The 15,289-nt window shown below is 36.6% G+C and overlaps 1 protein-coding gene and 1 non-coding gene across 2 annotated transcripts; one reads left to right on the forward strand and one right to left on the reverse strand.

The window, feature by feature from the left end:
• The first annotated feature begins 3,328 nt into the window (after nt 1–3,328).
• Nucleotides 3,329–7,834, forward strand: LOC104890239 (probable alkaline/neutral invertase F). Its single transcript, XM_010675648.4, has 4 exons — nt 3,329–3,723; nt 5,697–6,140; nt 6,555–7,113; nt 7,326–7,834. Exons 1-4 carry the CDS (start codon nt 3,421–3,423, stop codon nt 7,625–7,627), a joined length of 1,608 nt encoding a protein of 535 aa, XP_010673950.2. The 5' UTR covers nt 3,329–3,420; the 3' UTR covers nt 7,628–7,834.
• A 7,267-nt stretch (nt 7,835–15,101) lies between these two features.
• On the reverse strand, nt 15,102–15,172 carry TRNAG-CCC (transfer RNA glycine (anticodon CCC)). Its single transcript has one exon. It is a non-coding gene; the product is annotated as a tRNA-Gly (tRNA).
• Nucleotides 15,173–15,289: the final 117 nt, after the last annotated feature.

Genomic DNA, 15,289 nt, shown 5'->3' on the forward strand with positions numbered 1-15,289 from the left:
ATCTCTTGTCCGTTCTGATCTTTCATACATACATTTTTTTGTAACTTTATCATCCTTCCCAGTCCCCCTATTTCTTTTTAAATTCAGATGCAAGGATCCTCTTTCAAGAATATGCACAGGGCCTCCAACTTTCTAGCCTCGGCCTTGTTGAAAGAGGATTAAAAACGGCGAGCTTATGGGTTGTGGTGGAAACGTTCACCTATGCTATAAAGATGTTAATGGTCAATTTTGGATTTGGAAGCATCTATATATTGATAGATGGTTCACCACAAACTCATGAGTTGTCGTGGATCTCGTTGCTTAATGTAAGCAATAATATTGAGGTTGTTATTGACGTAGATTATGGTGTCATCAAACACTTGCTTGTCATATGGATATTTCCTAGTGTTTCTTATTATCGAGTCTTCCATATTTGCTTATGATCGAACAAATCACACTTAATGCTATAAGCAAAGTTGTCACTGATGTCATGGCCTAGTTAAGCATGATTTTTTCATATAAGGTTTTTTTTTCTAACTAGTTGTTAGATTCGGGATTTATCTCAAATTATTTAATAAAGCACGTTGTATAGTTGCCTAAACCTATATTTGCCTTCATATATTATCATGTTTTGTGATGTGCTAAAGTTAACAACCTATCTCTCAATTATAGAGGGTTTATAAATTGGGCGAGCTATTGCCAATTAATGTTTTCAAATGAAAGTTTTGTATGTATTATAATGATTTGAACTTTCCTACTAGTTTATGAGTAAATTTGGCCCGTGTTCATATTGGCATGTTTGGTGAACAACATTTCATAGGGATTTAGCTAATTAAAGGTACTTTAGAGGATTGACCATACATAAATAAATTGTTTATATTGAAGATGTATTACTTGTGACTTTTAAAGCTCATTTTTTTAGATGCGTCACTGTATGATTAAATTATGATATACTTTTGTGAAGCTTGCTTCACTCTTACTTTTTTAAGCGCTAACAACCAACACAAGATCCAAATCTTTCATTCAAGAGTTGAATACGGTTCAAAACTCAAAGGATGACCTGAGAAAGATAAGGAAGATTGAGAAATTTATAAATGTGTATCTTCGATTTGAGGCATAACCCGCATAAAGGTTGAAAAGATATCACCGTATATCCTATTAAATTTGCCATAAAAAAAATTAACAAGAAAGTGCACTTCGACATGTTTATGATGTTTTTGACCAGTTATCATTTCGTTTAAAATTGTAGTTATTATTTGTGGTAGTTGATGTACTTTTGTATCTGGTAGATGAAGTGATAATGGGGTTATATGGTGAAGCAGATGGTGATTAGGTGGTGGCTAGGTGGTTTCCTAAGTGAAAAAACAAGAGATTTAAAGAATAGAGAGAAAGCTAACAATGATCTTAAGGGTGAATTCGTCAAATATAAAACGACGTTAAATAATTTAATAAGCATGTATAACAATTTGATAAATTATTATTCAATTGAAATATGCATCATTTAAAAAATGAGATACAAATCTACTTCATTCAAACCACACTTTTAATTATCTAAGCAAGCTAACTAAAGTTTTAATATCACAAACCAATTTAAAGAAGTTGTTACTAATTTTTTTAAGTTGCCCTGATGACCATTTAAGTTTTAACCATCCAATCTTAGGGATGACAATTGGGAGGAAAGGATGTGAAAGATGATCCCTTCACACCTGCACCCGCATGAAATTCACGTCCCCATCCCCGTCCTTCCACGCATTGCGGGGGGAAGTTCTAGACCATTTCCGCCTGCCACCCGCATGAGTACCCTCGCCCGTTTCATACTCAATTTATACCCGCAATTATCCTTTCAATAATCCAAAATAATCTGTTAATTCTGCGATTGTAAGATAAAATTATTAATAATATAAGTATATAAATTAGTTTTTAATAATAAATATTTGAATGTATAATATGTTTTTAATTTGAGAGCAGGGTATGAAATGAAGGAGAAGCGGGACGGACGAAAATAGGGCAGGGCGGCGGAAATGGGACAAATATAGCATAAAATTCTTACATGTTCCACCACCCATTATGAGTACAATTTCTTCTCCATCCCCACCCTAATTAGACAAAAATAGAACGAGTCTCCTACTTAATCCGTCCACTGCCATCCCGGACCACACCATTAATCTAAATTCTAAAATCTATTATGAAGTGGCGAGGAAATTGCAAATAGAGGTGTAAGCAAACAATTGGGAAATAAAACACTAAACAAATTTAAAATTCTGGTTAGGAAATTCAAATTTTCACTGTAGCAGGCAATAGTAGTGGGTCGTACGCCTGACAACTTATTCAACCAGAATTCCATGTCATCAACTTCACAACTCCCACCTTTTTTTTTTTTTTACCATCTTTCCCAAAAAAAAAAACCATCATTAACAGAATTAACTAGAGGTGATCATTTTGGCCCGGCCCGCTTTTGGGCCGGGTTTTGGGCAGAATTTTTCGGCCCGCGGGCCGGGCCGGGCCCGGCCCGGTCGTTTTTTTTTTTGGTTTTTGGGCGGGCTTTGGGCAAGCTAAAAACGACTTTTTAGTCTATTTTTTGGCCCGACCCGTTTTGGCCCGCAAAAGCCCGCTAAGCCCGGCCCGAAATAGCGGGCTTTGGACACAAAAATTCGGCCCGAATTTAGGCTCGGCCCGGCCAATGGGCAAATTTTTTTGGCCGCGGCCCGACCCTAACCCGGCCCGGCCCGGCCCATGATCACCTCTAGAATTAACCCACAAATCATCATGTAAATATTACTACCTCCGTTCCAAATTAGTTACTACATTTGTTTTTTCACAATTTACGAGATGTAACTTCAAACATTAATATTTTGAGTTATATATATGAAAAAATTACAAAAATTATATATTTGGAAAAATATAAATTGGGACGAATCAAACAAGATCTAAAATATGTTTCTTCTTATGTATATAGAGTAAAAGATAGTCAAAATTATGACGTGAATAGTGCCTGCGGTCAAAATGTAGCAACTAATTTGGGACAGAGGGAGTACTTCCATTCTCTCAATGGCACTTCTGTAAATATTACCACTTCATAGGGCAAATCTCCCTCAAATCATCTAAGCGCGAAATTAAATTAATCCGCGCATATATATAAACCTCCTCCTTCCTTCAACTCAAACTCCACTACCACCATTTCTGTTTTTCAAACCTCCATTTTCAATCTCATCAATGGCTTCCTCACCTTCAGAAAACCACGAAATCTCCGACGAAACCACCGAAAACACACCATCGCCGGAAAAAATTCCTTCTCCAAAACCTCCACTTCACGTCGGCGATGAAGAATGCAACGGAAACAACAACAACAACAACAACATCTCCGCCATTACCGTTGAATACACTTCTACCTCCTCGGAAATTTCCGACGTCGATTTTTCGGAGAAGTTGTTGTCGAGGAGAATGAGTGCTGACAGTATTTCTTTGGAGACGACGTCGAGATCAGTGTTTCCAAGGCCTTTAAATGCGGTAAACGTTGAGAATTTTCAGGAGGTTAACGGAAGTAACGGAACACCGAGAAGTGGAGGTGTGGCGAAATCCAACGGTAATATTAATGGAAATCATCAGGTGCCTCCTGTTGTTGATAATTCATTGGTGGAAGAAGCTTGGGATAGGTTGAGGAAATCTTACGTTTATTATAAAGGTGAACCTGTTGGAACTGTTGCTGCTTTGGATCCTAGTGCTGAAGCTCTGAACTATAATCAGGTTTACATTATCTCTTTCTTTCTCTCTCTTCCATGGCGTCGATCATCTGCTCTATAATGTGTTTGTGTGTGTGTGTGTGTTTGAGTTGCATGTTGCTTGATCGTCTGATGATAATCACATTTTAAGAAAATCTCAACATCTTAATAATGATATGAATATCATACTGTATACGTTTTGGTACAATTTGATGTTGTTTGTTTAACTTCATTTTGTAAGGTTTTTTGTTCATTATTTTGAGTTGAATAATTTGTTTTTTTTCTTTTAGCATTTTTGGTCCTACTGTATGAATAGGACTTAGGAGTAGATTTATGTTTATGTTTATATCGTTCTTCATATTTTCTTAGGTTGTGGTTCAAGCTTTTAGTTAATTGGAGTATTATTTTTTTTTTTTTGTTTATTGGAGATGTTGTTGATTATTCTTTTGATGTCAGTCATCATTCATAATTTTAAGATTTTTCCAGTTTTTTTGTTTGTTATGGCGCTTAGACTGAAATGATCATTCTGTTGTTGTTAGCTGTACGTTATAATTCTGTTTTGAATTTATTGATTTCACAAATATGAAATCATAGTAGGTAATATTGAGAGCAAAAGGATTCCAATTATGTAGTGTCATTGCAAACGTATGTTATTGGTTGCGCAACAATTTTTGCATGTCATTTAGATGCAATAGACGTGTGTTTTTTCATTGTAATTAGTGGATCGGAAAGCGTAAACTAGTATAAACTGCGCAATTGAATATATGCTACTTTGATAAACTGTAATTAGCTAATATAATCAGTTGCTCAAGGAGTTTAACAGTTGAATATTTTAGTTGAGGTGGTGCTGATCTTATATAAAGAGTAAGGAAAAGGTTTACAAATAGATTGGTCGAGCTATCACTAATTTAATTTGAGGTTGAATTAACCACATTCTTATCATTGATATGATTCCTGTAAAGTTATGTTCGTAATTTAATACTGAATGTTAATTCTGATATTAGAGAATGTACTGTTGCTGGTATTAATCTGTTTCTCTGGCTTATTTATATTGCGTTGTTATAGGAACTTTTGCCTGAATAATTCATTTTGTGCTGGCCGGCTTTGTCGACTTGTCGTTCATGTATGCAAAACTTGGGGGATTTGTGCAAAAAGTTGAATATGTTGGATGAAATTGAAAATCTATCAGATACAGCTTTTTGCTTAAATCCTTTCTCAGTAAATCTTGGACAAGGAACTTCTTAAATTGGATCCTGAAAATTGTACATGACAAGATTGCATACAAAATTAATTTGGATAATGTAGTTCACTACTGCATGAATGCCCAAGCCCAAGGGAGTTTATCACAATAATCAGCCCACTTCCTTTGAATGGCTAGAAACATATTTGTATTATACTTCGAGAGCATGCTTTTTTTCGATACTTGAATGATGAAGTTGATGATGGACTGGACAAGCATGCTGTAAATTTGGACTTCTCAGCTTGACTAAAGCAGATGTAATGTGGACAGCTTGTAGCAGGTTTTCCCCTGATTTGATAATATCGGCCTTCGATCCCTTACATGTGCAACCTGATGCAGAACTTGGCTTGTTTACAATGTTGTTATTCTTGGGGTACCCTTATTCTTGCCTGAATCATTCATGTTCCAATGGATTCCTTTGTCATTCATGTATCTAGTAGCTCTAGGAGATTGTCAAGTTACGAAAATTTATTTGAGATGCACTTGTCTAAGATTTCACTCAAGTTTATTGGTCACATGGAACTCATTTTGTGGATCCCAGTGAATCGCAATTGACAAGCAAGATCATATAGGGATTTCTTTTATACCAATAGTACTAAAATCTGTATATGTTTTGGTTCTCTGAAATGGTGCCAAACCATTTAAGTTCTCTAACATCAGACTCGAGTATTTATCCAGCGTTGGACTTTGATATTATTGAGTAAAAGTGTGAGGATTTGCATATATTGATTTCTGTGCTTCCACTGGAATTCTTGCAGGTTTTCGTAAGGGACTTCTTTCCTAGTGCGCTAGCTTGCCTAATGAAAGAACCCCCTGAGGCTGATATTGTGAAGAACTTCTTGCTGAAAACCCTCCATCTTCAAGGCCGTGAAAAAAAGATTGATAATTTTACTCTTGGAGAAGGGGTGATGCCAGCAAGCTTCAAGGTTCAGAAAGATGAGAAATATGAACGTGTGAAGGAAACTCTGGAAGCTGATTATGGTGGCACCGCAATTGGAAGAGTTGCGCCTATGGATTCTGGGTTTTGGTGGATAATTTTGCTGAAGTCATATGTCAAACGCACAAGAGACCACTCAATTACAGACATGCCTGAAGTGCAGAAAGGCATTAAATTGATCCTTAACCTCTGCCTCTCTGATGGTTTTGACACTTTCCCATCACTACTTTGTGCAGATGCATGCTGTATGATTGATAGAAGGATGGTAAGTTTCTATTTCAACCTTTCCTTTTCTTCTTGCATTGTGTTGAATAGATTTGTACATGAATGTGGATCCTTAGCATGAGATGGCTTCTGGTTTTTCTTTTTTCTTTCGAACCAGTAATTGGTAGCATTAAACTAACCAGCACAATAAAACTATAAAAGACTAAACTTCATATGTTTCAGAGTAACTCTCTTTTAATAGCATCTTTCTAGTTCGATGACCTATGATTAATATAGGAATGCTTCTGATCAATTCAGAAACCTTCATATTGATCAATAGTATATATTCTGTAGTTAATAGAACCAACGAAAATGTAGCTGGTCTTCATTATTATTAATTTGCCATATATGAAATTCTTCATGTACAGAAGTAAATTCATTTTTGCTTCCTTCTATATGTTGAACTACTGAGCAGGGAATATATGGGTATCCAATTGAGATTCAAGCTCTTTTCTTTTTTGCACTAAGATGTGCCAAAGATATGTTGAAAGAAGGGTCTGACAACAAAGAATTGCTGGACAAGATCATTGAAAAGATCAAAGCACTAAGTTTTCACATTCGAACCTACTACTGGCTTGATTATACCCAGCTGAACAATATATATCGTTATCGAACAGAAGAATACTCTCATACTGCTCTAAACAAGTTCAATGTAAGCCCAGAATCAATCCCTGATTGGCTGTTCGAGTTCATGCCCTTAAAAGGAGGTTATTTCATTGGCAATGTCAGCCCAGCTCGGATGGACTTCAGGTGGTTCTTACTTGGGAACTGTATTGCCATCTTAAGCAGTCTCGCTACACCAGATCAAGCATCAGCAATAATGGACTTGATTGAGGCGCGTTGGAGTGAACTGATTGGAGAGATGCCTTTGAAAATCACTTATCCCGCTCTTGAGGGTAACGACTGGAACATTGTCACAGGGTATGATCCCAAGAATACTCGGTGGAGTTACCACAATGGTGGATCTTGGCCAGGTAAATTTCCTGATGCAATAAAAGATTTGCGAAAATCATGTCGCATACTCAAATGTAGATCCTGGTATCACTCATGTTGCATATGAAGTTGTGAACAGAACACAGCATAGCAGCAATTTTCTGTGAGGCGCATTTCTTATGGTATTATAGGCAAGTAAATGTCATGCTTAATTTTAAATAGACTTGCTCTGTTGCTCATATATATATTCCAGTTCTGCTGTGGTTGCTGATATCTGCATGCATCAAGACCGGGAGGCCTCAGACAGCGAAGAATGCCATAGAATTGGTGGAGAAACGTCTAGCCAAAGATGGGTGGCCAGAGTACTATGATGGGAAGACAGGCCGCTACATCGGAAAGCAAGCAAGAAAGTACCAGACATGGAGCATTGCTGGCTACCTGGTTGCCAAGAAGATGATTGAAAATCCAGCCAATCTTCTGCTGGTGTCGCTCGATGAGGACAAGACAATTACCAAGCCTAAGCTCACTCGCTCTGCCTCATGGAGTGCTAGCTAGCTAGCTACTAGCTAGTGTCATCTTCTTTCCACTTCATGGGTTCGTTTTCTGAAACATTACTGCAAACTGCTAACTACAGGATATCAGGATATACTATAAAGCTGTAAATAAGGACTAGGGAGACACTCAGATGTAGAAGGTAAAATCAGTATGTAATTTTTGTCATTTTTTGACAGGGACTCTTCACCTTGTTATTGCCTTATTGGGTATTCCATGCATCAATTGATTAAAAACGCGTCGTTACGAGATAAAAGTATATGCACAATCTTGCTCCTTTTACTCTAGTTATGTACTTATGCTGGACTATAACTTACCAAATAAGTAATTTTCAAAAAGGTTAAATGTGTTGTGAGAAATAGAGAGAGAAGTTATGCAAGTAGAGAGAGTTTTGTATATTGAAGTATTTTGATCTGATGCACATATGTAAATCTTACGCTTACATATTTATAGTGGTAAATTATACCACTGTTTACATATAGTAGAGTAGTAGGGCGGTAAAAAATTGTTGCATTGCATTGAATGTTGATGGGCATTGTCAAAGTTGGTATGCTCCAAAGTCCAACCTGACAGTCACAACTGTTGCAACACTCCCCCTTGAATGTCAGTGTTGGTTCTATGTTTTATATGCTTTTGATATACTGCCTCATTAAAAACCTTGTCAGGAAAAACCCGGTGGGATAAAAACCTGATCGAAGGGAAAAAGAGTGCAGCGCATATAATACTCCCCTGAATCTAGCATATATCACGAGAGATGCATTCCAATTTTTCGGACTAATTCTTCAAATTTCTTCGCCGGAAGAGATTTGGTGAATAAATCTGCAAGATTCTCACATGATTGGATTTGTCGGTGTTGATCGTCCCTTCCTTTTGGAGGTCATGAGTGAAGAAGAGCTTTGGTGATAAATGTTTAGTTCTGTCTCCTTTGATGTACCCTTCGCTTACTTGGGTGATGCATGCAGTATTGTCTTCGTAGATGATAGTTGGATTTGTTGTTATTGTTCCATCCCGCATTCTTCTTGGATATTCTTGATCATTGACCTTAGCCATACACATTCCCTTCCAGCTTCATAAAGAGCAATTAATTCCGCATGATTTGATGATGTGGCCGTCAAAGTCTGCTTTGTAGATTTCCAAGATATTGCAGTACCTCCATAAGTGAATACATATCCGGATTGAGACTTAGCCTTTTGTGGGTCTGAGAGGTAGCCAGCATCTGCATATCCAATGAGTGACGCATTTGGTCTTGACTGATAGAATAATCCGAGATCTTGTGTTCCTCGAAGATAACGTAATAAGTGTCTGACTCCATTCCAATGTCTCTTGGTTGGTGCATTGCTGTATCTAGCTAACAAGTTTACTGAAAAAGCTATGTCAGGTCGAGTATTGTTAGCCAAGTACATTAAAGCACCAATTGCACTTAGATATGGTACTTCAGGACCAAGAATCTCTCGTTTTCTTCTCGTGGTCTGAATGGATCATCTTTCTCATTCAGGGAACGCACTACCATTGGAGAACTTATTGGGTGGGCTTTGTCCATGAAAAAACGTTTCAGGATTTTTTCTGTATAGTTTGATTGATGGACAAAAATCCCATTTCTTAGATGTTCCATTTGCAGGCCAAGGCAAAATTTTGTCTTCCCGAGATCTTTCATCTCAAATTCTTTCATCAAGTATTTTGCAGTCGCTTCAAGTTCTCTAGGAGTTCCGATAATGTTCAAATCATCGACATATACAGCAATGATCGCGAATCCTGATTTAGATCGCTTAATGAAAACACAGGGACTGATTTGATTATTTTTGAATCCTTCTTTCAATAGGTATTCACTAAGACGATTATACCACATTCTTCCAGATTGTTTTAACCCATAGAGTGATTTTCTCAATTTTATTGAGAACATCTCTTTGGGCATGCAATTTTCTGGTAGTTTTAGTCCTTCAGGAACTTTCATATAAATATCTGTGTCAAGTGAGCCATACAAATATGCGGTCACTACATCCATCAATCTCATTTGCAATCCTTTCGAAACTGATAAACTTACCAGAAATCTTAGTGTAGTTGCATCGACTACTGGAGAATATGTCTCATCATAAAATCCCTGGCATTTGCGAGAAGCCTTGGGCTACTAATCTTGCCTTATATCTAGTAACCTCATTTTTCTCATTTCGTTTTCTCACGAATACCCATTTGTACCCAACTGGTTTTACACCTTTTGGTATTTGGGTTATTTGACCGAATACTTCACGTTTTTCAAGTGATCTCAATTCTGCTTGAATTGCCTCTTTCCATTTTGGCCAATCTTTTCTACGGCGACATTCATCAACTGTATTTGGCTCTACATCATTTTCATCGTATGTCATTTCAACCGCTATCGAGTAAGCAAAAATTTCATTCAAGACAACATCTTTTCGATTCCATTGTCTCTTTGTAGAAACATAATTAATTGAAGTTTCATTGTTGTCTACGCTTTCATGTTCCTTTTCTTCTGGAACACGTTTCTCTTCATTTTTGTTTTCATCATGCTCTGTTGGGAGATTTATATTAATTTCGTTCGTTGTCTCCCCTTGCCTTTTCATTTTTCTCGGTTTTAAATCTTTAGAACCGGGTGGTCTGCCACGTTTTCGACGTGCTATTGACTCATTTTCAATTGCCTTATTGTCATTAGGAATTTCAATCCGTTCCGGAGCATTCGCAGCAGGTACATGTGACTTTGTCACTTTCTTAGAATCTGTGAATGCATCTGGCAATTGGTTTGCAATACTTTGCAGATGAACAATTTTCTTGACTTCTTGTTCACATGAATTTGTTCTCGGGTCCAGAAACGACATTTGCGATGCGTTCCATGTAATTTCCGATTTTATATTTTGTGGGTCCACTTTCTCTCCCCCTAAGGATGGGAATACCGACTCATTAAAATGACAGTCGGCAAATCGAGCCGTAAATAGATCACCAGTTGTTGGCTCTAAATATTTGATAATTGATGGAGATTCAAATCCAACATATATTCCCATCCTTCTTTGTGGACCCATTTTAGTACGTTGGGGCGGAGCAATAGGTACATGTACAGCGCACCCAAAAATTCTCAAATGTGAGATATTCGGTTCTCGACCAGATACTAATTGTAATGGTGAGAATTTGTGATAGGCTGTCGGCCTTAATCTTATCAATGTTGCCGCATGTAATATAGCATGACCCCAAGTAGTAGATGGCAATTTTGACCTCATTATTAATGGTCTTGCAATTAATTGTAGTCTTTTGATTAATGATTCAGCAAGACCATTTTGTGTATGTACATGAGGTACAGGGTGCTCAACAATAATCCCAATAGACATGCAATAGTCATTAAATGTTTGGGATGTAAATTCCCCAGCATTGTCTAATCTTATTTTCTTTATTGTATGATCTGGGAATTGAGTTCTTAATCGAATTATTTGAGCCAAAAGTTTTGCAAATGCAACATTTCTGCTTGACAGAAGGCTCACATGTGACCATCGAGTAGAGGCATCAATTAATACCATGAAATAACGAAATGGTCCACATGCAGGATGAATAGGCCCACAAATATCTCCTTGAATTCTTTCTAAAAACATTGGAGATTCAGTGGCAATCTTATTTATAGATGGCCTGATTATCAATTTGCCAAGTGAGCATGCAGAGCATGTTAATTCATTTGACCGAGGAATTTTGACATTCTTTATAGAGTGTCCATTGAGTTTTCAATGATTCTATGCATCATTCCTGTGCCAGGATGGCCTAATCGGTCATGCCATAGAGTAAATGATTTTCTATTATCTAACTTCTGGTTAGATATCATATTAATTTCAATCGGACGTATATCTATGCGATATAGTCCCGAGGAAATTGCTGGCAATTTTTCATAGATGTATTTCTTGCCGTTTTTCTCTGCCGTTAGGCATATGAATTCCTCTTTGTTCACCGTCATTGTTTCCAAATGGTAACCATTCTGACGTACATCTTTGAAACTTATGAGGTTCCTTCGAGATTTACTCGAATATAATGCGTCATTAATTATCAATTTTGTCCCATTTGGAAATATAATGCAAGCTTTTCCAGAGCCTTCAATTAGCTTGGCTGTCCCAGAAATTGTACTAACATTTGCTTGGAATATTGTAAGTTTTGAAAAATACTCTTTATTTTTCAATATGGTGTGTGTTGTCCCACTGTCCAGGAGACATTGTTCTTTAATTCCAACTTCTGATGAATTCATATCTTCATAAATAATAAATACGATGATTAGTATAAGAAAAATACGTATTTTTATTAATAATAAAGGAACAAATACATGAAAGTGGATATTGAAGCAGTTGAAATAAACTAAGCACATTAATCGATTGTGATCTAAACAAACTTATTTTCAACTTCAGCATCATCCATAAAAAAATCTGAAACATCAAGGCTGGGCATGGATGTAGTGGCTTCATTAACAAAGTTTGCTTCAGCATTTTTTCCTTTGTTTTTTATTGAAGCTTGATATAGATCTACCAAATGTTTGGCAGTACGACATGTGCGGCCCCAGTGCCCGGTCATGCCACATCTATGGCAAGTATCATTTCCTTTATAGGACGTCTGCCTTTGATTTCCAGATGATTGTCCCCAATTTTTATCAGAATGTTTAAAATTATTATTTCTTGGGGAAAATCGGCCTCTTCCACGTCCACGCCCTCGGCCACGGTAATTACCACGTCCTCTCCCACGACCGTTGTAATTACCGCGTCCACCACTATGTATAGCATTTGCTTCTGGTGGATTAGAGCTTTCTATACATTTATCTCATGAGTGGCTGAAGACCCCGTAGGTCTAAGATTATGATTTTTCAGCAAAAGATCATTATTTTGTTCAGCCACAAGTAGTACTGAGATTAGCTCAGAGTACTTTTTGAAAGCTCTGAACCTGTATTGTTCTGCCAATATGATATTAGAGGCGTGGAAAGTGGAGAGCGTTTTGTTTATCATTTGCTCTTTCGTGATGGGATGATCACAATATCTTAACAATGATACAATTCTAAACAATGTTGAATTGTAATCACTGACCGTTTTAAAATCCTGGAACCTCAGATTGGTCCAGTCATAATGTGCCTTTGGGAGAAGCACATTTTTGTGATGCCCATATCTTTCATTTAGGCTATCCCATAGTTCTTTTGGATCATCCACAAGTAGATATTCACTTTTTAAACTTTCATGTAAATGATGTCTTAGGAGGACTAAGGCTTTTGCCTTTTCTTGTACAGTCGCAATTTTAACTGATGCGGCTGTTGTAGTTGCATCCCCTTGTTGGGTTGTCACATCTTTAATTGTATGTTCCAGTCCTTGGGCCTTTAAATTCATTTGGGCGTCCACCGTCCATTCTAAAAACTTTTGCCCAGATAGATCTAGTATGTTAAATTGTCTTTTCACTAGATCTCCCATTCTTTTGACTACAAATAGGTAAATATTTGAAATTAGTAATGATGATAAATCACATATATATATTATCTCCCCCTGATTTATATCATTATTATTATAGATAAATAATACAAAAAAAAAAAAAATAGCGTACAACAATAATGAAGCTAAGCAAAAAAACAAGAAAATACCAAAAATAGAAACAAAATACAACAAGTGAATAAACAAAAAAAACTTCCTAAAATGCACTTAAAAAAAAATGATATTCATGTGCATTTTTCTCCATTCTTCCGGGGGAAATTTTTTTTTGTCTCCTATTTATGTATTAGGAGATATATCATTAATGCCATGAGGAGGAAAAAGAAACCGGCTATAAGAAATAAGTAGAGTTTTATTTTCCTAAAATCCTCTTCAAAAGAGGAAGATGAGGGTGGAGGACGGTTGTCGTCGGCGTTAAACATGGTGGCCGGAAGGTTGAGGAAGAAGGAAAAAATTTGTGGGTTTAGAGAAAAAAATCGGAAGAAGATAAGGGATATGTGGTGAAAATGGGGATGGTAATCCGCTTTTATAGAGGGTTATCCCTAACTGTGCAGTTCATATACAGTTAAAAAATATACAACGCAATAAAATTCTAATATTGACAAATATATATTAGAGCATGCTAGTAAATTGGTAATATAATATATGTAACTATAAATGCAAAAAAATAGAAGATTAGAGACAATAATATATAATAATGTTCTGAATGCTTGTTCCCTGCATACATACGACATTATTGCACATATAAGACATAATAATGCTATCATTTCACTAGGCCGTCCATATAGGTGGCAATAAAAAATTAACTTGTCCATATAGGCGGTTTAAGAGCAGATAAAATAAAATAACGTAAATAAAATGTCCTTGCCCTCCATGAAGGTGGCGTTAAAATTATTTGTTTTCTGCGTTAGTAGTATGGTGACGTTTACTACTAGTTTCTTCCTGTTCATCTCTATCTCTTTTATTACTGGGAGGTTGATTTTCAGCTGGTTGTATAGGAGGGTTATTATTGGTGTTGGGAACAGGGGTTTGTGGGTTTTCTCTGGTATGAGTATTTGTACCGTTGTTACGGTTACTGGGTCGGGGCTGTATTACAGTTCCCCTCGCTGGGTTGGTAGTGAATGGCACATTGTTTCGCTCTATCCAAAAATAAATACCCGAGACAGAGACATTGTGTAAAACAATGTTAATCCCGTTACTTTGTTGGTCCATTTCGGGTAGTAAAAGGGTTGGGCTTGGAGAAAAAAATTTAAACTTAAAAACAAAATGGATGTAAAAATTTTAAAGATACCTTAAAAAAATTTCCGGTAGAACACTCGTGCTGATAACGTGTTGTGAGAAATAGAGAAAGAAGTTATGCAAGTAGAGAGAGTTTTGTATATTGAAGTATTTTGATCTGATGCACATATGTAAATCTTACGCTTACTTATTTATAGTGGTAAATTATACCACTGTTTACATATAGTAGAGTAGTAGGGCGGTAGAAAATTGTTGCATTGCATTGAATGTTGATGGGCATTGTCAAAGTTGGTATGCTCCAAAGTCCAACCTGACAGTCACAACTGTTGCAACAAAATGGAGAATTTGTTCTCCATAATCCACGTAAAGGAGTGGAGGAATTGGTGTGGATCTCGCACCAACTGGATTTACCTAAATGTTTCAAGCTCACATGTTTAGTAGAGAAACAATTATCCAAATAACCCGACTTCTCAACTTTTATGTTCTAAGTTAATCAAGCATCTCGTGCATGTCTCACTGTTGTCCCAGTGTCCTGTTAGTTACCGTTATAGATAAGGGTATATACTATCTTCAAAAATATGGGAAATTTGAGGAAGCAAATTTCAGACTGAACTACTCTACTTCTGCACATGAATTTCTATGAGGCTATGATAATTGCTCTTTCGAGTCAAATGCAGTTGGCTTTATTTGGATTCATCTCTTTGGTGTTGTTATAAAAAGAATAACAAAGTTAGGAACTGGGGTTATTAAATCGATCACAATTCATACAGATGCTAAATATAAAAAAGGGAAAAAAATGCGCATCCGGGGAATCGAACCCCGGTCAGTACCGTGGGAGGGTACTATGATACCACTACACTAGATGCGCTGTTGATTTTACAAGCAACAATTCTAAGTATTTATTTCTAAAGAAAATAATTACATTTTACATCGTAAAACAAAATAACTTATTAGCAAATCCAATGTTTAAGATTAAGAACACATA

The sequence above is a fragment of the Beta vulgaris genome, chromosome 1, assembly GCF_026745355.1.
Source record: "Beta vulgaris subsp. vulgaris cultivar EL10 chromosome 1, EL10.2, whole genome shotgun sequence".
Lineage (NCBI taxonomy): Eukaryota > Viridiplantae > Streptophyta > Magnoliopsida > Caryophyllales > Amaranthaceae > Beta > Beta vulgaris.

Bases quoted from the DNA above. Each gene is read 5' to 3' on its own strand.
- LOC104890239 (XM_010675648.4), top strand. From the start codon at position 3,421: ATGAGTGCTGACAGTATTTCTTTGGAGACGACGTCGAGATCAGTGTTT. The intron at 3,724-5,696 runs GTTTACATTATC...GAATTCTTGCAG, and splicing joins AAGCTCTGAACTATAATCAG to GTTTTCGTAAGGGACTTCTT. The intron at 6,141-6,554 runs GTAAGTTTCTAT...ACTACTGAGCAG, and splicing joins GTATGATTGATAGAAGGATG to GGAATATATGGGTATCCAAT.